General features: G+C 36.7%; 1 protein-coding gene across 1 annotated transcript in view; it reads right to left on the minus strand.

Annotated features, from left to right (window-relative positions):
• Window positions 1-691: 691 nt before the first annotated feature.
• The window catches only part of ARFIP1 (ADP ribosylation factor interacting protein 1), a 43,817-nt gene continuing 18,740 nt past the window's right edge, over window positions 692-25,768 (minus strand). The window contains 8 exon segments of the mRNA XM_040555804.1: window positions 692-2,285; window positions 7,570-7,744; window positions 10,732-10,889; window positions 14,305-14,429; window positions 14,432-14,525; window positions 20,567-20,676; window positions 22,165-22,260; window positions 25,007-25,121. Coding sequence (XP_040411738.1) covers window positions 2,130-2,285; window positions 7,570-7,744; window positions 10,732-10,889; window positions 14,305-14,429; window positions 14,432-14,525; window positions 20,567-20,676; window positions 22,165-22,260; window positions 25,007-25,121 — 1,029 coding nt within the window. The 3' untranslated portion in view covers window positions 692-2,129.

Genomic DNA, 25,768 nt, shown 5'->3' on the forward strand with positions numbered 1-25,768 from the left:
ATCTCTTTTGTCCAACCTTTCCTTCCAGTTGAAGAGACTCCAGCAGTTTTAAGCCGCTGCAAAAGTTTGAGGATTACACAATGCCATAAGTCTCCTTCCTGCACAAAACAATTTCAGACCCCTTCTTGCACAAAACAATTTCAGACCCGAGTTCACTCTTACTATTTCTGACAGATCACTTCCTTCTGGTGCAGGGACTATATTCAGCAGGAAGAGCATGAATCTTGCACTGAAACCAAAATTACATGTTTCCTGTATAGTATTCTGAGAGTAGGTATTTCAATTGCGATCAATAGGTTTGCATTCTTTACCCCCTGCTATGATGCTACCTTTACATCCTACCTCAACCATACAGTCTAAAGCTAACTTCTTACTTGCACCATCATATCATACACATGTCAAGATTCGTATACAGTGGAAGACAACAGCTTCATAAAAGTTGTTAAATATGAAGTTAGCTTTGGAAGTTTAAAATCAAGAACATACACATACTAAACGATTTGTTTCACTATAAGCCTACATTCAACTTGAACTTGCACACAATTAGATCATCCTGAAATAAAATATCAGCAGCGTTATAACCTACGGATTTCCCAGAAATTTATGGGTAGGGATGCAACTCAAACACAAAACTAAACTTTCACTGCAGAAGCTGGGTTGTACTCTTAACCATCACAAGTCAAGGAAGTTAGACTGCAAACACCTTTAATATGAATACAAAATTCACATAGGATATACATTCTGGGGAATGTAAATGAACAATAACAAGAGATTCTGACAGAACAAAAACAAAGAAGGCTCTGTCAGGCCAAGAATTTAATGAGGAATGATTAAAAAGTTTGATTTACAGTTACAATACAGTTGTGTTAAGCACTGAAAACTTTAAGAATGTCAGCTGAAAGGCATTTGAACATACAGTACATAAATCATACAATCCACACAGTTGTAAATAACATATTTGAAGTATTTCATTTTACTTAATAGAACACAAAGCAATGTAACGTGCAAATGAGGACTTCAATACACTCAATTTAAAATGTATATGATAAAATTGACAGAATTTTACATTTAAAGAAGGACTATGCTATTGAAGGAGAAATTAAAAAAAGAAGTATCTTCCTCATTACTCCCCTTACTGACGTATGCTTTTCAATTAAATAGAAAAATCATACTGGCCCAATTACCTTATTCAAAATCGCATCTGTCCATGAAGATTAACTAAAGCTTCAACTCACTCTAAGTGTACAAAGAAACAGCATTTACACAGTCTACTTTCCCACCATGGGAACTGACAAACCATTATGTGAAAGGGTTCTTGGATTATGTACACTGGTTGAAAACATTATCTTATAAAAAGGCACATACCTGTGATTTAAGGCTAGTACGGTTGTTTGTTTTTTTTTTTTCCATAGAGAAAGTAAAATTTTAAATGAAATTAGTACATTGTATGGTTGGCCTCACTCAGCAAACCATTTGGTGCAAAGCAAAAACGTGTGCTTAGAAGCCTCAGACTGACAGTGATTCTTGCTTTAGTGTTTTTTCCTTTAACTCTATGATGGAAATATACATCTTTTTAAAAGGCATTTGCTCTAATTCCACTAGTCAATGAGTGTTCTGATACTGCTGTCTTATACGCAGGTACTGCATACAGACCTTATATTATTAATCTGCAAAATATTCTTTCAACTCTCTCCTTTTTAAAAGTCATACGAAAATCGTTAAAGATGTTTTCTATATTCATCTATAAAATACCAGATGTTGGTACAAATCATGTAAACCTCCATTTGGAAATATTTTGACCAGCCACCAAAATGACCAGAGATCACAAACAATTTGTCAGTGCAAATCTATATAGTTTTCTTTCCCCTCCCTCCCTCCCCCATCCCAGCTACAGAAATAACCACCAACCTTCACATACAAAAGGAGTGCTCTATATTTGAAATGATAGAAATTATGTTTGGTTACCTTAAAGTTACCCACTTTCCCACCAAATTCAGTTTTACAGTATTATAAAAGGGAAAAAAATTAAAGCTGTCTGTGCAAGAATCACTACAACAGTCCTTCAACCCCCACCCTTAATTCTTATTAGATTTATTGATTTTAGGTTAACATCAGCTCCTCTTCTCTGATTACTGTTCTTCAAGCCAGGATGGAGCATCTGCTCCAGGAGTTTTCAATTTGATGTGGAACTGTTTAAGTGTCTGTTCAAGCTGCTTTTGATTCCCAGCAAAGTACGCTGCAATGGCATTGTGGAACAGAACAAGCTGATTGTGCAACACCTTAACCTGCAGGCAAGGACAAAGATCGGTTCAGATGAACAGGCAGATGCAAATAATGGCACACATCTATTATAACAAAAACAGGCACATTTGAGATGCTCAGACTTCATACGAGGTTATTTAATGAAAGTTTACAAATACAAAATGCAAATACAGAATTCTCTATCATTTAAGTGATTTAGTATTTTCGTAAAGTATGCTTAACTGGCAATACCAACTCAATATGCACAGACCAAAAGCAATTCACTGAACAGCATAATGTTAGCAAATTACAAATACTTGATTACTTGCAATTAGATGCCATACCTCTGCGCAACATACCTACCTGCAAGCCAAATGCACTTCCCTAAGACAATACATGACAAATGCTTTAAGTATACAGTTCACTTATTCGTCCCTTCCTGCAAAGAGGTGCTGTTCTCTAGCTCTTGCATACCCAAGTCAAGAAAAACTGATGCTCTTTTCCCAGCAATATTTCTTGTCCGTCTCCTGTAATGCAGGATTATTTACAGCGCTTGGTCAATATCTTGATTATAAAACGTGCAGAGTAGTTGTGAAACACAACTCATCACAGCAACCAAAACTTGGGGAGAAGGGCACGAAAGCAGCTGGAGGGCACCACTGTTCTCTTCTAGTCTAGTCCATGATGACAACCTATAGCACTGATGAAGTCTAAGCGAAGTCAAATAAATGTTACATTTTCACTGTAGCACATCAGGAAACCTCAAGTCATGAATGAGTACTAGTATGATGAAAAGGCATCCGTCCAGTTTTTCCTGTAGCCAAAAACTTGTCTTTTTTGTTCCCGAGTGTCCTCTCAGCCCTGCACAACCCTACTCTTTTGCCAGAGAGCCTGACTGCCTAAAGAGGTGGCCCTGTGCCTGTTTCCAGCCTTCAGGACCTTGAACCCACTTAGCCAACATGGCAGAGAACATAGAAATGGAGTGGCTGACTGAGCCCAAAGGAGTGATGTGGCAGGAAGTAGATTTAGCTTTCTCTACTGACATTTTGGACCTCAGCCCCTTCTGCCAGCCCAACCCATAAAGGACAGTTTACTCCCTTCATGCTAGGAAGCACAACTGTCCTTGGGCCTGGTTTGGTCTATGCCTACCAGTTGACCATACTTGTTTTAACAGGTTATCTGGCTAACACGCTTTTCTGAGATGTATGCAATTTAATACGAAGTTACTTTATCACCTTTAAGAAAATATCTCTAAAAATTAAATATGCTTTTACAATACCATTATACAGAAACGTGTAACATGCTTCTCAAAATCAAAAAGAAGAAAACACTTAAGCTCCCTAGCTGTTAAAAAGAAAACCAAACTTGTTACATAAACTCCAAACAAATATACAAGCTAAGCTGTAAGGTATACTGCAATATGACCTTCACATAGCACATTGATAAAAATATTGAATTAAGCTTCCTTTCCCGAAATTTCATCAATTTATGACCAAATTTGGTACTTTGCTCAGGTAGCTTTTATCACAAAGCTTCTGTGAGCTTCTCTGAAGTCATCTGATAAATGTATATATTCAGTCAGGCCTAGACTGAAGTATATATATGCACGTACAATCAAGAGTTGACAACAGAGTCAGATGATTCAAATTGAAAAACGCTTTGTTTGTTTGTTTTTGAAATACCAAAGCTAACTCATTTTATGAAGTTCTATCCCAGAGCCACATCATTGTGATATAAATTTGGGGATAGTTATCAAACTGGTAGCTGAGGTGCCAGATGTTACTAGTTCTGCTCTCCTCCTTCCAGAGATGGTTACTAAGCAAATCCCCAAAATGATTGTGGGAACTTCTTGTCCTCAGCTCTATTAAACACTCAAAAAAAAAGCATATACTCAACTCCTTCTGTGAACGCAATGATGAAGCAGCAGCCAGGTGAGACAAGAGAGTAATCTAATATCTCAAATCGATGTCCACTGCAACAAAACCCTGAAACACAACTAAAAACTAGACTACAAGCATTCACTTAAAACCAAGTTCAAAGTGAACCAGTTTTTCCCTGAAGAAAGCTCAGCCTTCCCCACTCCCATATCCAACCATTGATTCCCACTTCCATAGTGTTTCACCTTAGCCCTGTGTTGGCAAAACACTCATGCAGTTATGCAGGCAGTTGGATCAGGGAACAGATCTAGATTAAAACTAACCAGACAACAACATATTTGCCTTAGCCTGGATCCGTTCCCCAATCTGATTCTCGGCACAGCTGCAAAAACACTTCTGTAAGCACAAGAGAAAAGGCAATGTGGGGGAAGGGGGATACAGGAAGACAGGACCACCTTCTTCTACACCAAAGCCTTGATGTGACTGTCAGATTACAGAGCTAAAGGCCAAATCTTAAGCACTGAATGGCAGCACCTGCTCCAGCGAATGACTATTTGAAGATTTGCCTGTCAATAAAATACCATTAATTCTGTGTTGCTAAAATACAGGTTCCTATGTGCTACTAGCATGCCTGTCAAAAAGCCATCATGTTTTTTCAAGTTGAACATCATTTTAAATTGTCCCTTGTTAATTAATTATATGCATATCTATTCCTCATTATGAGATGAGTAAGCATTCCATAACAGACTTAACAAACTTTAGTCTCAAAACAAAACTGAACTTTGTACATAAACAGAAAAATGGACATGACCTACAGAGAAGATGCAAGTTTCCTATTTCATACACAGAAGATACTGTAGGTTGGAACTAAGTCTCCACATTTCCTGTTTTTTTTTCCCCCCACATTTCCTCATGTTTCCTTTGTGTGTATATAAATTTTTTTTTAGTATTGCCCAGACTAAAAAAATACATATTTATCAGGAGGTAACCATGAATTGTTATATCTAATTGAAAATTAAATCCTAAAATGCTTAATTGCTTTGCTATAGCCCAGTTTCGTTACACAATTCCGTATTCAACACACAAGCAACAATAACTAAGCTTGAGACTACACTGTACTACATCCTGTATCAGTATATAGAAGACCCCAAGCCCCAAGGGTTTACAATCCACAGCAGGAAAGCTGTCTGGCTACTGCACCATTCTTACCTAAAGACTTCTGTAATTAGACTCTGAACTATCACCTCTGGATCAATCCACCTCTGGACTCAGAATCATGATGATGTGTATTAGTAACATCGATGATTAGAGATTTGCATGTTCTAGCATGTTGTAACACACGTCTGGCACGGCCACTCCTTGTTCAATAAAGCTACTCAAATACTAACCTTCATTTGCGTTGCAAACAATAAGCCTGAAAAAAAACAGGCTTTCCAAAACAGCCTACAAATGCAGCCCTTTGTGAGAACCCAAGTAAGACACTATTTTGTCTGACTGATCTTCCTTTATTTTGACCTCCCATTCTATTAAATGGGCACCAAGATAATTTGGTCCCATGAATGGGCACACTAAAATAAACGGCACGTTCCTGTTCCTAAGGATATAGTATCAGTATGGCCACTACTATGCCCTCCCTGGAACTACTGTAACAGATTAGCAATGTCAAAATCACTCTTCCCTTTGTGAGTTCAACATCACATATGGTCTTCAGTTTAAACCATCTCCTAAGGAGTGCATTTCTCCATCAGCTGAAGAAGCAGCATTACAGACACACTCAAACAGATTTACTGATCGGGTAAGCAATTGTTCTCAGGTACCTTTGGAAGAAATAGAGCATCTGGGATTGTAGGAATTAGATTTTAATTTTAATTAAATTTAACACATTGATCATACAGTTCATAATCCTTTAAAGTATAAAATATAATTGACTTAAGAGCAGTTGCATATACTTTATATGAACCTAAAAATTAAAATTAATGCTTATAATGTTTATGTAGTTGTCTGGCTGATCAGTTGTGCATTCCGATTAATACTAGCTGCAGGACAAGTATGAGGTCTGACATGAGCTCTCCTATGTTGATGTTGACAAAAGATGGTTGACACCCGAGAAAGGAATAAAGATGTCAGGTTGGTAAGAAGAATCTCTCAGACAACCACTGCCTTTGACTACATATCAGGAAGCGCTCTGAACAACAGAAGAACGAAAATCCAAATAAACAGCTGCAACCTGGAGAAAAAAAGGTCCTCACAAATTCAGGATTAAGATCACATCAAGTATATTTTGGAGAATCGTACATAAAAAAATCAAAAACACCAATAGGGAATTTTTGTGAGCAAGCCTCTCAGTACAGAATTATATTTAAGCCAATTATTTGACTGTACAGGAAATCCTTTCTGTGGTTTAATTGGGAACAAAGTTCCAGTCTCCCTTTATAAAATATTTTGACATCTCTACTGTCGAAACTGGGAAGTGTCAACCAGTGATAAGAAGTCTTAAGCATGTTAAAGTCCCCTCTTAAAAAAAAAAGGAAGGAAAAAACTATCTTCCAGAAACAAAATTGTAGGCTCTGACTGCTAACAGGATGTTTGACCTAATCCAAGACTGTCTGTCACTAGGAAAAGAACTTCACTAGTGTTCCATAAATTCTTTTTTTTTTTTTAAAAGGCTTTTTTGTGAAGCAAGATGGAAATAAAATGTTTTCACTCTAAAGCTTTCATATCTGTATAAACATAGTGATCATTGTGCTATATAGTTAATGCAAACCAAGAAGTAAGGTAAGTGCTATTTTTGACTAAATTGAACTTAAGCACCAAAATTCCAGTACAGATATGAGCTGGAAGGATCAAACAGTTTCACAAGTCTACAATATATTATATTAGTAGCAAGCAACTTATTAAAAGAGAAAAATGATGTAAACACAAATACCCAACACCTTCAGTACACCCATTTTCAACCTAGTTTAGTTTTAAAACTTATGTTCTTCTGAGCATTTACTAATTTAAATATCAGCATTCAGATTAGACTTTACCTTGTTTAGGACAGTGAGTTTTGAAACAAATTTTTCCATTTGCAAGTTAATGGGCTACAAGTTTAGCAAGAACAATGAATAAAACCCAGGACAATACTGGCTTTAAAATCAACTGATGATCTGGTTCACCAACTCTTAGCACACTATCTGGGCTATATGGTTCCAGACCCCTATTCCTAATACAAATACCAGTATAAAGTAACAGTGCTCAGGAACCATGTTTTCAGTGTATATTCTTTTGGAATTGAAAAGGTTTGTGTTCTGCACTTCTTTTTTCCTTTTTTTCCCCTCTTTTCTTCTCTTTGCTTGCTCTACTTTTAAATTAAGATATATTTTAAGATCAAATAACTAAAAATATTTCTAGCAAAGCAGAAACATACAGGACAAAATACCTAAGCACAAAACCGGAAGTTGTTACATACCTTATTTTCTTCCAAAAATTTCAATTTGATAGATACATCGTTACGCATCTTGTCATACTTCTCTTTATGCACTTGAAACAGCTGTTGTGATTGCTCAATCTTTGGTAGAGTGTTTGCATCACGAGGGCCAAGATTCAGCTCTTCTAGGTCTGTTCGATAGGCATCATATTCAATCCTGAGAAGAAGGAAAAAAATGTAAAGGCCATGTGTCTTAAAACAGACTTCACATAAGTGCCAATTACAATAGAAAGTAAAGCAAGCAGTCAAGTATGGGAAAAAAAGAAAAAAACGGGCAAGTTTTATTTTTCTTAACTAATAGGAGGGAGAAAAAACACCTTTACGTACACTGTATAAAAGCTGCCTCAACAAGTACCCTCACCCTTTTGTTGCTGTCTCAGACATCCTTCCAACACATCCTTCCAACCCTCTGCTTTGTGCTGGCTTCAGTGGTCAGGTCCTTTCCTGGGACATCTCAGCTTATTAACGTGGTTTATCTAGTCATAGCGTGCGTTCATGCGCGTGTCATTTTTCTATTGCTGAATTATCATAGTGAAGAGTTTGCATCAAGAGCATGAGAAGCACTATAGGCAGGGCAGCCCCTTAAGCAGAAGTGAGTAATGGCTCACTTCACCAAAATTACCAAAACGTCCCAAGGCTTTTACAACATGTTCTAATTAATTTCGTTGCTATGCCAAAACTGGATGGGGACAGTCTGCCCTGTGGATACAGAGGCTTCTGTTATTTATACCCTGCTGAGGGCTCATCTTATATACCTAGGAAAGTCAGATACTCTGGGATCAACACTACCACTGAGAGAGATAAGAGTGAAAGCTAAATCTAATAACTGGATAAGTACTTCAGCTAATCCTGCAGTGAAGGCGTATATCCCACTTCTAAATAAGACCAGATGAAAAGTGTTTTCTAATCTACTTTTTTCCCTAGCAAAGTCAGCAGTAATTAGCAAGTAACAAGAACCTAATGCCAAAAAAATAATATAGTAAGAAATTCTGTCATGGATGCTGCTAGCAAAAATTGAACTGAAGTTAAGGTATAGGCTCTTGCCTGATAACATTTCAATTAACCCATCTAGTCTTCATATATCACTATTTAAAAAAAAGCCTCCTTCATATTCTTCCATGTTAGAATGTACTTTTTATTACATAAATGAAGATGCAGTCATACCTTCTCTCATTTTAATGAGAAAAAAATCAAAATACTTCTGTATTCAAGAACATTAAACTTCTATTCAGTATTGTCTTCAAAAACATCAAGCAAATTTTTGTTAACTAAATTACATGAAGCTTTCTGTTCATCAACATATAACATTTATACATGTGGAAAAGCACCTACAGGATATTATTAGTGTAAAGATATCACTACACTCATCTTCTGCTTTCCAGCATTACATAAAAGCCTGCCGAACACTGGATCCTTGCCAGATATAAAAATAGTTTATTTTAAAACATTACAGCAAATGGATGAGACAAACAGTGACAGCCTTTAAAATTTTTTCCCCTCCTCCTATGCAATATGGGCTCCTTTGTTCAGTACCATCTAGCACTTGACCAGGTACAACAACCAACAATATCCAGAAAACAGCCTAGGGTCACAAGAACTCCTGCCCAAGCCTCACTCACTATTCCTTGGTTTTTGGTCTTAAAATAGTGGAACCTAGCATATCATGTGATGGATGCCAATTTTAATGGAACAAACCAACCTATTTCTGTCTTCACAAATATGCTTTGTCAAGTAGAGATGTGTGTAAAACTGGAAGCATCAAAACTAAAAACTGGTTAAAAAACAACTTGTCAGCTGGTGGCATAAGCACTCCAAAGGATAATATGTTTTCTGAAGAAAAGTGATTACAGTATTCACAGGCCTCATCCTGACTTTCATTGCCACTATCATTCAGGCTTTAGTTAATGAATTTATGACTTAGTTCCAAAAGGAAACAAATTAATAAAGAGCTGATAGAAGAGGGAGAAACAGATGAATGCTAAAGTACAACCATGGAAAGGGAAGAGGAAGAACAAAAATAAATGTGAACTATTTTCTCATTGCAAAGTGACAGACTAGCTATATAAGTGAAGAACCTTCATAATTTATTTGCTTTATTGAAATGGCAAAAAAAGTATTTCTTTGAGGAAAAGAAAGGGAAACTCGAAGGTACTTCAGGAGGAAAGAACCATATGTTCAGAAAGATTGGCAAGAACAATCTTAGCAGATATATAAAGTTTCAAGAGGATGCCTGAAAAGTGTATGAACTGGCTTTATTTTTGAAGGTAAAGGATTAAAAAACAAAACTTAACATTTAGGTTAGTTATGCTTTTCATGCCTTTTGAAAGTTTACCTGAATATCAAAACAATAACTTAGTACTTTGCTTATAAGCAAGCAAAAAGCATTAGAACAGAACCATTAAAAAAAGGAAAAAGCTATAGAACTCAAGCCATTTGCAGTTTTTGACCTAAAAATCAAAAAAAAATGTGCATTAACTACATCTTTCAGCAAATTAGAAGAAAAATGCTATCATCTTTAATGAAACTGAAAGAGGAAAAGAACGAAACATGAAGAACCACCACAAATCTAGCCACTACCAGAAAAAAATTTGTCTTTAGAGTAGTGTGCCGTATCTGAAGTAAAGTAATCTCCAGGTGAGGAAATCCATTATCTTCTGCTAGATATTATTCACCCATTATGAAATATTTTTGTTTTTTCCCTTTCTAGGCCAAACCTGCAACTTCTTTATAAAAACTGAAGTGTGAACTACATGTATTGTGCATCAACAGAAGCACAGGATTAACTGCCTTTCAGTCAAAGATTATTTCATTAACTACAACATAGCTAGATCAAAGGGTTAATCTTGCACTGTTCCTCTGCTTAGAGAGCCACCTTAAGCTAGCAGGCAGAAAAAAAAAGCTATTCTTTTTCAGAAACAAAGATAAAAAAGTAAAACGAAGCCTACAACAGAACATTTACAAAACATTTGAAGATATGTACAATGAGATGGTTAATTGTAAATTCTCATTACATGAGAGTCATGTTATACTGACAAGGTTTTAAATAGCAGGTTAGTAACTCAAATGCAAGGGCTAAACTGATAGAAAGTTTGTTTCCTCAAGATTAATTGGTAATTAAAATAGCTAGACATAGAATAACTATACCTGGCACTTTCATATTGTTTCACAGTCAATAATGTATCCTCAATTGTTTTATTCACCAACGTGTTCACATTGGCAATAAAAAAGTTAATAGCCCCAAGAAGAGTCTCTCCATTTTTAGCTAGAAGTTTCTGTGTATCTGCATTGTAGCCAAATTCCTCCTGTAAACAGAACACAGAAAAGAACTGTATATCATTTCAAATCATAACATTCATCAGCAACTATAAAAAAACATACAAAAACACAGACATGGAAGTTCTGTCACTTCTGTTTGGATACAGTTATGATTAAACACGTATGATTTCAATACAATAGTCAGTTCACAGCTTTTATGAAATTCCTCTAACATCAGTAAAACACTGTTTACAATTTTGAAACCATGTGATGTTAAATCCTATTTCATAACCTTTTTTTCTGAACTTGAAAAATATGAATGCTACTTAAAAGTGCTAACAATCATTACGCTGTCATTCAGCACCAGTTTAATCCAGCATCTCTCATGTGGTTGTCTAGGTAATGCCTTAATACCAACAGAGACAACGCTACATTAAATACAGTAATATAACTAAACTCACAAGGGCACACAGCATTAATTAGCTACTAAGTTCTATTCTTCCACATTCTGGAAAGGAGGACTGGAAAAAGAAATTCAAGATCTGTAACATTTTAATAGGCTGTAAATAACCAAAAAAGGCAGAGCATCATAATGGATAGCAAATAAAAGTGATAACGTAGATCAGACATAAATTTTAAATGAATAAGGGAGAAATTATCTCCAAGGCATTCCGGTCACATTTGGATATATGACTATTACTGCCTTTTTTTCCCCTCCTTTCTGACAGCAGCATAAGCACTGACCAAGGCTGCAACGATTTTCCTAATGCATGGATGCCAAACAAGTCCAATTATTATATTTATGTCATCCATATGGCATCTTCATATTCTGCAGATGGGAGTTCTCATAGAAGAGTATAATTTCTGGTTGCAATGGCTATAAAACATACTAGGAACATATTTGGAACTTGGTCTGCCAATAACTGACTCAGAAGCACTGAATTCTCCCAGTTTGCTTTCATCTAAAACAAACAACCAAAGCCAAATGATATTTCATGTTAACATTAATGACTTCATGTGGGTAAGGCTAATGGGCAGCGGTAAGGGAAGAAGATTCTAGGAAAGGAGGTGCAGTGGGAACGAGCAATTTAAGGGAGAAAATACGAAGACAACATAGGGCAAGTTTTCATGAGCTAAGATCTAAAAAACCCTGCTAGAAGGTAACTTAGTCTCCTTCGTTTTGCACAGCTGTTCATATGGCAGAAGTATTCCCCCAGTTCACTACAGATCCTGCTGAAATCAAGTAAAAACATTTTCCAGCTGGTTTTCCTCTGACATTGCTAACTACACAGCAACACAAGCACTAGCACAGGGAAGAAGTAGGAGCATCCAGGCAAAGACAACAGCAGAAGTCGGACTGCTCCTCTAGCAGGATTTAGTCTGATCTTTCCCTCCTACAAGCAAGACCACAATTAGTTTTCCAGCTGGTCCTCTGACCCAGATCACTGCAGACCCAAACGAGCAAAACTACTCAGTTCAAAGCAGGGGGGTAAGACAGATGGGACCATAGTGGTCTGCAGTACTAAGAGACATACATACAAGCCACCAAAGCTGTCTTTCTACTGCTTCATAATTTCACAGAAAAAAGTGAGTTTTGTCTGCAGCCTTTGCAGATACCGCTTATGAACGACAGGAAATCCTTTCTGTATCAAGAGTTTATCCTCAGTTCATGCTCTATGCACAGGTCAATTAAAATTGGAATCCATCAGTCTGTATAATTAGAGGCACATGAGCCTGGAACCAGGAGTTATCTTTGTATCCAAAAAAGAAGCAGTAAAACATTCATATTAAGTAATGCCTCTGTATATATCACATTAAAATCTCACTTTGTTAACATGCATAAACCAAACAATATTACCTTTAAGAAGTGATTTTTCCCCCTTACATGCTGCTATCAAATTAAACATTAAAGACTTAACTGTTCAGAAATTCTACTTGTAGTCTCACATAAGTTTTAGAGGCAGCAATGCTATCCAAACATTCAAGAACAGGCCAGGCTACAGATGGTAATACAGTACAGATTAAACAAAAGGGAAAACACAAAGAGGAAAGAGACAAACATCAGGCAAGTCTCCAAGAGGCAAAGGTTAGATAACTTTTATTACAGCAGCAGAAACCTTTATTTGATTTTTATGAACAGCCCCATTCAATAATCTACATAAGAGATGAATGACTGAAACAAATTCCAAGACCAGTACAAGATGCTGAAAGAACCTGGAAGAACAGTATTCTCATTAGAAATACAAGCTATTCATGGAAAAAGCATTCATTAAACAAGAGCACAATGCCAGATTTAATCCAAGTTCCAGAAGAAACATCCAGCTTCAGCACATACTTCATAACAATCACTAAGTTCTGCCACAAACCACATACCCACATTTGTGTCAAGAGTCAACTGATTACTCAGAACTACTACTTTTAGCAGATTTAATTTCTTAGCTGCTAGAAGTGCTATATTTTCAGATTTTCATCTGTCAGGCTATAATACTAGGACTTGCACTGCAGTAGATTTTTCTTTTTTTTTTTTTTAAACTAGCTATCAGTTAAGATTCCTCTTTATAAACAATAACTCCATCTCCTCCCCTGAAACTCAACAGGAGTAGGGAATCATGAAAAGGGGGAAATAAACACAAGTTTTACCTTTAATAACAACATTAATTGGGGCTATTTCGGCAGCTGAGTCCTAGGAAACCATTAAAACCCTGGTTTTCCAATGGATCAGCAGCAGTATCGAACTAATTATTCTGTAATTCCAGACTTAAATCAATGTAGAAGCAAACTAGCTATTTTTTGGTATGCAACATTTACCTTCTTGCTTTACAACACACAGCTTTATGATCAGTAAGAAAATGACAGCGTTACATAAGCTTCTAAACTTCTAAGAACAATCCAAATGCAGTTATCTGAAGATTGCCTCTCGCTCAGAAACTCCAAACATAAGAACATAGATTAGTCCTGTTAGTAGCAAAATTCTGATTTAAAAATGGACTTAGAGATGAAGCTTCAGTGCTCCAATTTACTACAGAAAAATCATTTTACTACTGAAAAGTCATTTACTCACATTTCACATGAAGAAGTGAAGTAATGTGCCCTACTCTACTTACTCCCAGGCATATTCCCCAAAGACGTCCTGTAATTGGCATGAAGTAATGCTCTGGAACACTGACATTTCATTAGAAGGAATAGTAAAATGCATTTTCTATAAACAAAGCGAAGCTGTCAGCTCTTGAGTCCAATTATCAGCTAAAGGCAAACATTTAGAAACAATTAAGAACTACAATAACTGCAGTGATATCCTATAGTTTTAAATTAATTACATAAATTTTTAACAAAAAGAATGTCATGTTGTTACCAACAATGCTTAAAGAAATAGCTGCTAGATACTATACACCCTGCACAAGTCAATTAGGCTTATCTTCATCTCTGCCCTTTTTTTTTTTTTTAAACACTATAAAGTCTTACATGAAGTTCCAATGATTTCAAACTCAGGTCAGCAAAAGCATCTCCAAGTTGCCTCTGGGTGTGTACCATCTGGAAGAGTTGTGTGGACAGTGTCTGTGCCAGTTTCAAGATATTTTCGTATTTTTTTTGTTATCTCTCAATATATCTATTTGAGCTTCTAGTTCCAGATCTACTGTTCTTGAGCCACGACCCAGTTTTTCAGAGATGATCTGACGTGTACACTGGAAAAAAAAATTAAATTATAAAGAATCAAATATATTCAAGACAACACAGCATACACCCATTTTCAGCTTCAAGGGACAGATAATTACACACAATTCTTTCACAATCACCCCTCCCAATATAAGTTTGCACAACAAACTGAAAAAACAACACACTCTTTAGAAGTTCATCAGGACTCAGCAAGAACAGTTGGACAAGTCTCAACTCTTACTAATATGAATATTCAAGTTAGCAAATCAAGAGCATAACTAATTGCTTCTCAAGTAAAAGAATGCTTATCTCTTTTACATTTGGTGAATCTTATTAAGTTAAAAGAAGCAATTATTTAGCTCACTATATTAAAGTCCATTAATGGAAGTATTACCAGTTCTGCATAAAAATTTCTACCCAGTCATCTTTCAGGCTTTGTCTACCAACCATCCCATTCCAAGTGACCCATGGCTGCTTTTTTTTTTTTTTTTAGAAAAAAAGTTTCCGGTAAGACCCTGAACAGGTCTAAGTTTTTATTTTTATTTTTTGAAGATAGAAGATGACGAATGGGCGGGCAATCTTTAGCATGCTTTTAAAGCTGACTCAGAACTTTCACTAAGAAACACACAAAACAATTAAAATACATTTCTCATTATTCACACAGCTATAAAATGGAGCTAATTGTTAAGAGTACTACTTGTGACCGAAAAAGTCTTTCTGAGGCAGCTTTGCAGTTCATTAACATGGTGAGCAGCAAAACCTGCTCTTACTAGGCTGTATCAGCCAGCCCAAGGGTATGACAGCTTAGGCAGCTACCACATTCCAGTTACCTGCGACACCTTCTTTGCCAGAGATTTGAACCCAACTCAACAGTGAGCCTCCTAAGACGCACCACTGGGGCTTCCCCTTGAGTGATGCATCAGAGAAGCCAAATGCCAAGCAGATGTGGCAAAGCCACGCAACTTCTCTATGTAAAGGAGCAATTATTTGCTGTAGTCATGAATAATTTTAAGTTAATCCGTGGTCCCAAGAGGTGAAGACAAAATTAAGTTACACATATGAAGGACTGCTAGAAACAAAATTACAGGAGAACTACTTCCACAAAAAAAGAACAAACTAAGCACAAAATTTCAGTTTCATTAGGAGAGATAAAGCCCAACTCTATCTTAAAACATATTCCCAGAGTACATTACACGACTAGATTTTCCAAGGTTTCCAAATTCAAGGAATTTGGATTAGTCCAGCCTTTACTTACTTCCAAAGGAGATATTCTTTTAACCTTTTTGAACTTTTCAATAGTTTCTAAATTGAACAAAGGAAAGACTCCAAAAAGGATCAAGCAGAACAAGATGGTCATAAGTAATAAGCTTTAGCCCAAATCCTCTCTTCAAATTTATCTCATTAGATTCAACAAGTTTAGAAGAAAGAGCATAGCTAACCTAGGAGACGTTTTTCTGTCAAGAATCAGAAATTTAAGGGAGCATAACAAGTCATATCACTACAGAATACACCTTTAATACTAAGGCCTGCAATCGAAATTGTCAAATACAACTTAACAGACAGTATGCTAAGAGTATAAATAAGCATTTGACAAGAAATAAAAGCAAACGTGGAATTAAAGGAGAAACGTTGGCTATTCTCCAAGAAAACGCTAAGACACACACCCATTGAAATGAAAGGAAATGTCATGGAAGGTAAAAATTTTTGGAAGCAAAAAATTTTCACACAGGAAGAAGTTACTTTCAACCAAGGAGTATTTGCCTCAGAAGTTACGACAAAATACATGAAGAAAACAGTACTGACAAATGAGAAAGTGAGGCATGAGTCACTTGAAATACTTATTCTGTATGCTTCATTAAAGTGAGATGTAGCTGAAGCTGAACATTGAACTGAACAAGAGTAACAAAGACGACGCACCTATCTGCTATTTTCATTTACTCTGGTTGTTACTGAACCAGTATAAAGACACAGGTTGCCGTATTTTCTCACTATCAATTGGAGAGAATATTCCACATGCAAATTCTGTTCGGCATTGTTCTAAAAAGAAACCTATAAAGAATGTTGTCCTGCATAATACCATGCTTCTCAAGAAGTGAAGAGGTATACCAGGCAAATTTTAAGAAAAATAATTCTCAAAACAAAAAACAACAAACAACAGAAACAGATTTAAGGGAAACGTCACAGAAATAAAAGTTCTACTAGTAACCCAGTAGAGGCTTGTGAAACAGATATAGTGTTTTTTCCTCAAAGTTTAAGCTGTTGTAACCCGGACTGCATCAAAAGAAGTGTGACCAGCAGGTCAAGGGAGGTGATTCTCCCCCTCTACTCTGCTCTCTTGAGAACCCACCTGGAGCACTGTTCAGCTCTGAGGCCCCCAACATAAAACAGACACGGACCTGTTAGAGCAGGTCCAGAGGAGGGCCACGAGGATGACCAAAGTGCTGGAGCACCTCTCCTGTGAAGACAGGCTGAGGACATTGGATTTTTTCAGTCTTGAGAAGAGAAGGCTCCAAGACGACATAATTGTGGCCTTCCAGTACGTAAAGGAAGCCTACAGGAAAGGTGGAAAGGGACTCTTTGCCAGAGCATTTAATGATAGGGCAAGGGGAAATAGTTATAAACTGAAAGAAGGGAGATTTAGATTAGGTATTTGGAAGAAATTCTCTACTATGAGGGTGGTGAGGCACTGGCATAGGCTCCCCAGAGAAGCTGTGTGTGTCCCATCCCTGGAAGTGTTCAAGGTCAGGTTAGATGGGGCTTTGAGCAACCTGGTATGGTGGGAGGTGTCCCTGCCCATGGGGATTTGGAACTCAATGATCTGCAAGGTCCCTTCCAACCCAAACCATTCCATGATTCATTCTATGATGAAAAACAAGAAGATAAGCTTCTTTATTAGAATCGTTGAAAGCAAAGAAGAGTCACAAATTCCTTGTGTCTGTCTTACTACTAAAATGAAAAAACCTTTCTCATCCAAAGGGGGAGTCTGGGAAAGGGAAAGAACAGAAAATGCGCTGGTCATTAGATTATGGGAGAAGAAAAAAGAAAACTTTTGAGGCTAACTCATGATTACTACGGAACAGAAGACTGGAGAGAATGAAGAGGGCCAGTAGTTGCAATGGCAACAGAATAATCTTATCACATCATGAGTTTGCGGAGAAGGTTAAACCGTCTATGAAAATTCATGATTAGGCTAGGCAGAAGAGCAACATTAACCCCCTGTAATTATCAATGGTAAACAGTTGCTTAAACAGACATAGAAGTAGGAGATAAAAGCAAATGTGTCTCATTCACAGAAATGCACAGGGGACAAAAAACAGGGTATACAAAATACATACAGGCATACTAATCATCACTTCACAGATGGGTATGATCTCTGGATGTAACAGAGAAAGTTGGTAAGGAGTGATATCTGCAGTAAGTAAGAGCTGGCTGACAGAGAACAACTGGAATGGAAAACTAGAAACAAAGTAACTGACAGATACTGAAGACCCTAGGAAGGTAGGTAGGAAGGTCTCTGGAGCACACTTGAAAGAAATCATCATTTAGACACTGACAATCCACCCTTCTGAAGATTTCACGTGTCTGGTCAGTGAGGAAGATTCACAGAAGAGAACCAACTGATTTTGCAAAGCTTAAGAATTTTAGTTCCAGTTACTTCTTCATCTCACAAGGCAAGCGTTAATTCTAAGTGGCTCCCAGCAAGCAGCCAGCAGAAAAACAAAGGCCCAAAGACAGATCTCCTACATCTCACTGTTGACGTACATTCTAGCAAGGCACTGCAGCCATAACATAAGAGTTGTGTGACTCATACGTCAATTGTTTAAGTCTGTACAGTCAAAGCGTAAAAAATAACTTTTCTGAAGTTAAAAAAAAAACGAGTGATTTGAAGGGTTTTATTCATCCAATAGTCACTTTCTTCATATAAATGCCCCCACAAAGTCCCTGCGAACATTTCAGGGCACCAGGCCTTACCGGGATACACCGAAGTTTCCCTCACTCAGCACCCTGCCTCTCACAGTGGCCAAAAGAGGCCTTAAAGAGACCGTGTGCCAGCACACAGAAATTTTTCCTTCTAAATTCTGTCCCCAGAATCTAGTAATTTCCATCCTACAATCCCTGACACAGTGCTAGAGGTACTACTCATGCCAGTTCCCTAAATAACTTCGTAACAGCTTCACCACTAACTCCACTTGCGGATTAATGTCTAGTACAGTTTCGGCTCCTAGGGGTTCTTCAACTGCAAACTTCCCTAACCATTTATTGCTGCCCTTCATTTCCACATCTAACCTATAATCAGTTAGCTATTACAAGATAAAGAGGAGGTTTCTTCCCATGACCTTCCTGAAAAGAAACCAATGCCACTATGTCCACAAATTGAAATACCGTCCCTAACCAAATTACACATGCTTTTGTATGTAGACTGTATAGAAAGTATTTTGAAGTGGCACCTCCAGGGACATTCGTATAATGCTACCTCTATTCAGATAAATTCATACGACTTAAGACAGCTCTGAAATAAGTCACGATGTTTCAGGAGTCCCATCTTAACTGATTGATCTCCTCGGGCATATTTGAGAGACAACTTCAAGCTTCCAGATTCCAAGAAGACAAATTCATTCGATTTTCTGGAAGTGCTAGTCTTTGCTATTCCACAACCGATGAAATTCTAGGTTTCAGGGAGGGAGAGGTTTAAACCAAGAAATAAAGCTTATTATTTATTTTTTTTTAAATCAAGACTTAGCAAAATAGACTGCCAAGGAAATAGTGTTCTAAACAGGGATCTGAGACCACCATTCCAGCACTCTTCACTAATCCTCTGGTTATTGGTGTGCATAAACAGGTTTGTAATCCTTCTGCAATTGTGACATAGGGTTTTCTTGATTTTGTTCTTTTAAAATCAAAGCACCAGAAAGAGAGAGTAAGATCATATCCTCTTACTTATTTGTGATGTAAATTTGTTGTACAGCAGATTAAACCTCAAGAGTCAGTGTTTCTTAAATGGACATAGAATCTTAGAGAACAACTTCAGCTAAGCAGCATGTACTCTGACTGGACCACAGCAGGCTGCAAAAACGGCTGACAGACTTCTGCAGTTGCCACAAAATTTAGGTTGTGTTTAAAATTTCTACTTTTCATGTAATTTATTTAGACAAAATAGGGTCAAATTTCCAATTCTAACACAAAGAACAACAAACATTTTCTAGTGGGTAGAATATCTCTATCCCTGGTTCCCACGCTTACTCGGGAGAATGTCTTTACCTGGATTCAAGAATACTGGAGGGTTTCAGACCTCTGTTTTACATGGAAAAAAAATTAAAACAAATTCCTGATTGCTTTATGGTTTGATGTAGGTCCCACTGATGCACACTTACCTGTCCACACCTCTGCCATTTAAGTTTTAGGCACAATGGAAAGCTGTTTTTCAAAACCAGTCTTTGTTTAAAGCTCCTGATTGTAATGTATTTCATGACAATTGTTCCTTATCTTGTGACTTTTTAATGAGAGTCACAGCTGCCATAACGGTGTGTTTTAAGCACCTCTTCTTTATTCTTTTGTTATTACCTTTATTTCATCAATTCCCAGTTGATCTCAAAGAATTGTCATAGAAAAATAACATATGAATTGAAAGCAACTGTTCCAACACTAAGAAAAAATCAGCCAAGATATAAAAAAAATATCAGAATAGCAATTAGGTTTACAACTTATAGGTGGGCCTGACTATCAGCTCAAATTCTATTCTATCAGCAGTCAGCTCAGCAAAAAGATTCTATTGCAAGCACTAGAGTTGAAGCCTGTGTGTTCTGTTGAAGGGGACAGAGATGCAACATTCTTTTTTCCTTGTTAAATACCTTTAAAAAATTTCCCACTTAATACCATGGATTTAAAAAGGCTCACAAAGGTTACACTTGGAAGAAAACTAAGCTTTCCGCACACATTCTTGTTTATGCTCACTGAAACAACAGATTACTTCCTTTCATACTGCAGTGCAATACTTCGAAAGCTTTAACCTAATCTAGTAGCAAACTCATTTCTAGAATATATATGCACACACAAATATATGCCTGCATACCTTGTAAGTGTTTAGGCTCCACTTTCTCACCAATTCCAATTTCTCCATTGCTGGATTCTTTACTTCATCTGCTAACACAACAGGTCCACTCTTCTGCTGAGCTCTGCCCCCTGTGTCAGAAACAAAGCAAGTCTTTAGGGCCTTGGCTTTTCTTGTTTTGTTTAAGGGATCTATAGTAAGGAAGATTTGTGCAATTGCACATGCAAAAGCAGAACAAGGTAAGAGTAACAACTTTAATGAATATGCAAATTTTCAGAATCAATTCAGAAGTTATTTTATAACTGATAGGAAGCATATATACATCAGTAATTTTATGTAGCGATAGGCTGAATAAAGCTCACCCTAACGCAAGGGATTTTACTAACCAACCGTACAACAGCTTTAGATAGACATTTATTACTTAATCTGTGTTTTAAAATTCCAGTAGTTGAACATTGTCTTGGATTTAGCCAATCTAAAAGTTTGTTTACACCCTGCAGATCACTAAATGAAAACAATTGACATATAAAAACTGCTGTAACAGAGTACATCCAGTAAAACCAGTAAAGAAATCTCAAAACAGATTTTTTTTTTTCCTCCAATGAATGTTATCCTTTCCAAAAGACATGTTCAGCCACCAAAAAGAATCACTTTTAAAATTTATCTCAGCTTTTTAGCTCATTGGTTTAGGAACAATTAATTCTACAAACAACCAGCGTAAAACAGCAATAAAGATACAATTGCAAGCAACAAATCAAATTATCTACGGCCAGTCAGCACATATTCATTGCTGAATACTGAGCATTCTCAAGCTAGTATGGGATATCACAGATTCTAAGTTTTAATTTGGAAAAAACTCATTCTGGTGTCCTAAACAGTAAGCACTGCAAAGCTCTACCACTTTAAGCAACTTTATTTATTTATTCATATACAGTTTTGACTACTGCTGCTTCTATACTCTTCGAATAATCCTGAATGCTACTTAGAGTCACCTTAGCCCTGCCAGGTTATTTACGTAAGTAAGAACTTGGAAAAAAAGTCTATCCAGATGCCTCAAGATACTCCTTTAGCATCAAGCACAACTGTCCTTTACGTCTTCAAAATGCTGTGCAAACATTAAGTAATTAATCCTCTCAACACCCTTATGAGGTAACTGAATAAGTTCTCTCCTTTTACATAGAAGGAAACAGACAAAGATGTTAAGTAATTTGCCCATAGGCACAAAATGAGTCAAGTGGCAAAGCCTAGTTTGGGTGTTATGAATTCCTAATTGCCACCTCATACTCTGTCCTAATGGAACATGTGAACATTTTGGCAAAAAGAATGCCGAAAGTTTCAGCTTTAACCTAAATAAAAGATCTTGGTTACTCACATTTTGTTACGGTTCGTTAGTATTAAGATTTGGTAATTACTTGTTTTTAATGTTATAGAGCAAAAAGCAGCATATAGAAAGGAAAGCAAAGGATATTTTATCAACTGTTAAAATCCAGAAATGAGAACCACCAAAAGACCCCAGAAATTATATTTCTAAATAACAGTGAATCAAATTATTAGAGACATGGGGGAGTTAGTACAGCGTCAGCAGACACAAGGGCGTTATCCATTCAGTGCTATGATACCTGTGGGAATAATTAAATCACAACCTTGTCCAGCCAGTCTGCTAGCTGCTGCACTGCTAGGAGATATAACAGATGATTTGGGTGATGCTGAGGAACCTGAAAAGTGGACACATTTAACATGAAAATCCACCATCTTCCCTTAGAAGCCAATATGCACTTTTACACAGATAGGTTTTCAAAGCAAAGAAATATTTGTTTCAGCAACACACTAAGTAGAAGTATTCACAGGAAAGTTACTGGAATCTCTGATGGGAACACTTTTGAAAAGGTGCAGATGTTCGTGTGAACTACTCCAAGTTTTTGTGATTTAATCTTTTTTTCTAAGTCATGATGCCAAACTTTTTTTTTCTTAAAGAATCGTCAAAATAAAACTGGCACATTCACCAGTAAAGTTTACATTGTCAACAGAAGATTCCAAGAGATGCTGTTATAATACATGGCTGCTGCAGTTGAAACCGCTGGTTTTGGGTTAGGTAGATTTTACTCCCTGCTGATGCTGAATGGTTTTCATAGCATTAAGGAATGAAGAAGCAGGCTCTGAAAATCTGGACCAATTTCAATTAGACTTGATTAACATCTGCGCCTAAATCTGTGACAAAAAACACCTCAGCAATAACCTATCCTAAAAGAACAGGAGAAAGATCATAAGAGCCATTAGTTGCTAAGGTGTGTAACTTCCTTCTCAAGAGAAGGATTTTACAGCACTTGCTTGGTATCTTTTGGACAAGACACACCTTTAAGTGATCCGCACTGTGTGCTCCCTAAACAGCTTTAGGATTATGTTTTTCAGTGCTTTGCAACTGTTCCATATGACAAATGCAAAGTGACAATCTTACAGATTTTTCAGGACTTTAAAAAAAACCAAGAACAAGTTAGCTTTTTCTCTGCAGTAATGAGTCATCAGCATATTGGGGGGGGAGCTTTTATTGCTTCTGCTGAGAAATTCTGAGATACTTCATAGGACTGACCGTGTGCCCATTGCAAGATGGGGGCAAGGATTTAAAAAAAAGCCCAAGCTTCATAGTTTGGTCTAAAACTTATCAGTAACACCAGAAATGTCAGTTGAATTAACTAAATCAACAAACAGCTTTTGCCTTTTAAATATATTCTGGAATGCTAGTAACAAGGGGTATATGAATACAATAACAAAACACTTTAATATCACACAAATTAAAAGATTGAAAGATATCTCATCTGCTGTGATCTTCCATAGTGGTACATTATATATGGGCTGCAAATGGATTTAATCTAGGCATAAAAGTTTGACTGCAAGATCCTACTAAATTCCTTAAGACCAAATCACTTCAGGAAGCGAGCTAAGACAACTGGTTAAATAAATAAATAAATAAAAATAAATTCCCTAGCACTCAATAGTATTAATGCAGCCTTATGCATGTTTTGCCATTCCCCCTCCTCTGCCAAATCCTAAAAGCCCTGCCCCTCCAGTATCGCTTATTTTGCATTCAAAAAGGAAGCCTCAATAAGGACACAAACAGAATAAAGAACATTTAAAAACAGGGTTATCATTCTATTTTTCTCTCCAGTTTTATCAAGAGCCTAAGCCTCTACCACTACCACTTCTACCATTTCTGTCTGATATATGAACATCAGGAAAAACCTGAAAAAAAAAATCCTTGGAAGAAAGCTGTGGTATCTAAAGTGTTAAAAACCATGTTCAAAGCTCATCATTGGTATACAAAACTTACTGCAGAACATTTGGATTACAAACATATTAGCATAGCTTGAAACACATCTTAGACACCGTTTTCCTTATAGACTATGGCAGGTAACAGCTGCAACAGTTATGCTGCAATGATGAGCATTTTGGATGATGAGCAGTTTGCCATCTGCTCAGTTTTTACCTAGATATTTTGCTAATTTCAGCCTTAAAGAAACCACAGCATTCACTTTGTAATAGATGTAAAGCACAGCATGTAAATCGCTGTTTTCATAAGCACATTTCACAAAACAGGAAATGAAGCAAGATGTAAATTAAATCTACGACTACAAAGAGACTTATTTTCACAGCTGCTCATTTGAGATCACTTCAAACCTTTCAAATTTAGACATTGTCTAAGCTACATAATTCATTAAAATATCCCTTTCACATACTATATCGTTGTACGACTGTTTTTAGACAGATGGAAAACACTGACATTACTGGTTTGTTTACCACTATTTCTCACTGTTTAATACCAGTTTATACTCTTTTAAACACATTAAGACTTGTATTGAGAATTAATTATTAACTAAAATCCTCCTGCTATAAACAACAGCAACTCTGTATTTAGAAGACATGAGAAAACTTTTTCATTATATAATACTTGGAATAAAAGATCCAAAGCATTATCACTCCTTACAATACATTAAAATAAGATATGCATTATAACAAAAAAGGAGAGATGTCTCACGAGCAAAGAAGAATTTCACTAATTCGTCTGTTCCGGCTAAGCAAACTGTGTATCCAGACATACACAAGTTTCGTTTCACATTGGAACAACACTTGCAATGTACTTACCCACATTTAAACAGACTTCCAATGCAATGTAGTTGTTAAATCTTTCCATTTGACACAGCTTCAAAGTACTCAAGTAAAATACCTCCCTTCTGATAACTGCAAGCCAATTTTACCCTAAGTTTGCATGAGCCCTGTGACAGATTATAAAAGTGCAGCATGTAGCTCTATTTTAACACCTTAGGTTGTCACAAATGTACATCAATCAATCAATATATCTATACCAAAATGCTCAAAGCAGCTGCAGAACTTTATGATTTCTGACCATATTAAAAATATACCTCAAGACTTTAAATTGAAAAATTGAGATTAAAAACAGCAATTTACCTTTACCTGGAAATGGTCCTGCCTCAACAACTCCCTCTTTGGTGCTGTCAAAGCCATGAGATGTTATTTTGGTTTCAGAGAGTCCAAGTCCAACTGGTAATGAACGTTTCAAGTCCTTAAAATATTTGAATAAAACGGAAAATTTACGTTAAAAAAAACAACTTAGAAGTGACTCCAAGGCATTATAATGTAATCTCAACAGCTCTCAGACAGACAGTTCTGCCTCTAGCCTGGAATGTCTTCTCTGGTGTCACAGCACTCAAATGTGATGCACAAATAAAACTTAAAGGAACAAGAAGCACCAAGTATAGTTTGTGTATTTATTTAAATATATTGGTGTGTTAATTCAGTGTGTTTCCCTTCTGACATTTACAAGGAAAAAAGTTACAAAACCCACAGAGCTGTTACGGTTTAAAACTGAGGCACAACAAGAATGCCATCTCTTACAGCATCAGTTACCCAAAGTGTAGCCCACATCACCACGTTAAGGGGTCTGAAGCTGGTCCAAACAACCAGAACCACGTACTCGTGCTTTCAGTTAAAAGCTGATTGGAGTGCGCAATGATCTAAGACTAAGGGCAGACAACATTTTACAAGCAAGAAACGTGGAAGCAACTATCATAATGTTAAAGATGAAACACTATTTCACTCCAGGCAAGAAGTATCTTAAAAATTTGTAGCACCCATTATCTCTACGAATAGTACATGAAGTCTCTTCAGAATTTGACATGGGAAAAACATTCTTCTCAAGAGTTTCCCTCT

Source organism: Cygnus olor, chromosome 4 (assembly GCF_009769625.2).
Source record: "Cygnus olor isolate bCygOlo1 chromosome 4, bCygOlo1.pri.v2, whole genome shotgun sequence".
NCBI lineage: Eukaryota > Metazoa > Chordata > Aves > Anseriformes > Anatidae > Cygnus > Cygnus olor.